Genomic DNA, 2,564 nt, shown 5'->3' with positions numbered 1-2,564 from the left:
CAGAGCTTCAGTCTCTGATCAACAGCCTCGTCCTGCATCAGAAAGCAAACAGCTGATCGATCAATAAACAGTGAATCTGTCAGAAAGAAGAATATTAAGTTTGATTGTTAAAATGATAAAAATACAGAATACAGAGAGAGAATGGATCAATATATCAGGAAACCTCATCTCTGATCAAATAATCAAACTTCCTGCAGTGACTGAGTTCACTGTTTGTGTTCATTGATCAGTTGATCAGCTGTTCTCTGCTGTTATTGATCAATATGAAATATAATACAGTCACTGATAGATCAGGTTAGAAGCAATAAAGCACAAAGTGAGTCTAAATAAAGACGAGTCGATGATCTCAGAGACACTTTAACATCTTTGTGTCAGACTTTATTTCTGAAGGCGACTCAGCACTCGGGTATAAATACCATCAGCTCCATAATACTGCAGCCAGCAGCATGATTCAGCACAAAACTACCACCAGCTCTGTATTACTGCAGCCGGAATCATGATTCAGCACAAAACATGTTTCTGAAAGTAAATTCTGTCAACAAAACATCAGACGTCAGTTCGACCTGAAACATTCAGTGAAGACAGTACGAGTTTTCAACTTTTACATTACATTTTTTAACTCCAGTTTACAGTGCAGCTCTCTCATTCGACTCATAGCTAATAAATGAATAAATGTATTATTATTAATGTTAAACATATAAATATATAAACAGATAAACAGATAAATACAGACTCAGTCGACCTTGTCTTTGTCACTGACGAGGACAGTCTACGGTTATCACTTCATACTCTTATCAAACTGAGTGTGATGTGACATTCAGGTCGACCTCTTCGTCCTCTTCACATCCACAAACAGCCCTGATGACAGCCTCAGTCTGTTTCCCAGCATACCTCACTCCAGCAGGGTCAGAAACAAGACCCTCCTGAAACCCCCCCCCCCTTAGACAGAGCTATTCCCGTCCTCTCACCACTCAGTAAAAATAACCTCCGTTTACAGACTAAGTAAGGCCAGGAGGCGTTCAGGGACCCCAGTAAATATAGGACAACATGCTCAGTGTGAGGCTGGGAGAGTCCCTTAGAAAGGGCGAGGAGACCGAAATAAAACTTTATTAATGACGAGGACAATAAAACAGTTAAGAATCAAATCAAAACTTTATTCACACCTTCAAAAGTTACAGCAGAGTCTGCAGTTCAAGTTTCCAGTTGTACAAAGAGACAATAAAGTAACTCTCTCTCCAGACTTTGTCTGAAGAACGAGAGACAAAAACATTGAAAAATAGAAAAGTATAAAAAGTCACAAGTAAAAAACTTTCCCAAAAGATTGCACGTCTCGTCAACGTTGAGTCCTCTGACAGGTTTCTTACTGTTGTTACTTTCTGTCAGCGTCCTGGTCTTCCTCCTCGCCCCCCTGTCTGAAGTCCATTCTAGCAAGAACGGCCTCGGCCTCCTGGGTGTCCAGGCTCAGGTGCTCCATGCTCTCGTAGCCCGGCTCGGGCCTCTTCAGCTGAGCCGCGCTGGCCGCCTGTCGGGCCTCCTCCTGCAGCTGCTTGGCGGTGAGGAGGAACTCTGCGGCGCTGCAGGACTGCACGCTCTGCGACAGTTTCTCCTGCAGCTGGTTGCTGAGCTGCAGCTGCTGCTTGTACTGCTCCGCCAGCTTTCTGAGCGCGGACACTTTGTCCTGCTCCACCTGGCCGATCTGCTCCAGCAGCTGGCCTTTACGCTCCTCCAGGATGGCGTACAGCAGGTCGAAGCTCTCACCCAGCCGCCTCTTCTTCAGCTCTCCGTTCTCCTGGATCAGCTTACACATGTCGTCCATCTGCGCCACGACGGCCTGGACGCAGCTGTTTCCTGCGGCGAGCAGCTCCACGGCCGAGCGCAGCTCATTCTTCTGGCTCTGGTAGATGGCGTGCAGCGGCGACACCTCGCAGTCTTTGTGCTGGCCAAACACCTTGCACATGGAGCAGGTGGGAATCTGGCAGCTGACGCAGTAGATGTTGATGCGTTCTTCCTCGTGCTCCTTACACATGGGCTCCTTGGTGTCTTTGTCCTTCAGGGGGGGGTCCTCACTGTCGTCCCCCCGGCTCTCCTGCTGCTGCTTGTAAATGTCGATTATGTTCTCCACCAGCAGGTTCCTCTGCAGCCCGTAGACGCCGTGTCGGTCCAGAATCACCTCGAATCGGCAGGTGGGGCAGCGGAAGGTTCCCCCGGAGTAGTGGTAGGGGTTCCTGGACTCGTAGAGGTCGTTGGCGCAGCCGCGGCACAGGTTGTGCTGGCAGGGGAGGATGACCACCGGCTTGGTGAACATCTCTAAGCAGATCGGACAGCTGAGCTGCTTCTCCATACTCTCCATGGCGCTGACAGGACGCACCAGCTGACCCGTCTGAATGTCCATCTTCTTCTTCTTCTTCTGGTCCTTCACTGTCTGTGTACCTCACGCTGTGTGTCTTCCTCTGTGGTTTATTTCAATCTGCCAGCGTCCGAAGCCCTCCGGCCTTTATACCCCCAGGGGACGGATACCCCCCACCCCCCAGGCCGGCTGTTTGTCACACTGATGTGGAGAAAAT

The 2,564-nt window shown here is 49.1% G+C and overlaps 1 protein-coding gene across 1 annotated transcript; it reads right to left on the bottom strand.

Annotated features, from left to right (window-relative positions):
* Positions 1-1,133: 1,133 nt before the first annotated feature.
* On the bottom strand, positions 1,134-2,489 carry LOC118340096 (E3 ubiquitin-protein ligase TRIM63-like). The gene has a single exon (XM_035677956.1). The coding sequence runs from the start codon at positions 2,390-2,392 to the stop codon at positions 1,370-1,372; it is 1,023 nt and encodes a 340-aa protein (XP_035533849.1). The 5' UTR covers positions 2,393-2,489; the 3' UTR covers positions 1,134-1,369.
* Positions 2,490-2,564: the final 75 nt, after the last annotated feature.

Source organism: Morone saxatilis, unplaced genomic scaffold (genome assembly GCF_004916995.1).
Source record: "Morone saxatilis isolate NCDOM2014 unplaced genomic scaffold, NCSU_SB_2.0 Contig6, whole genome shotgun sequence".
Lineage (NCBI taxonomy): Eukaryota > Metazoa > Chordata > Actinopteri > Moronidae > Morone > Morone saxatilis.
This window is presented reverse-complemented; position numbering and strand designations above follow the sequence as displayed.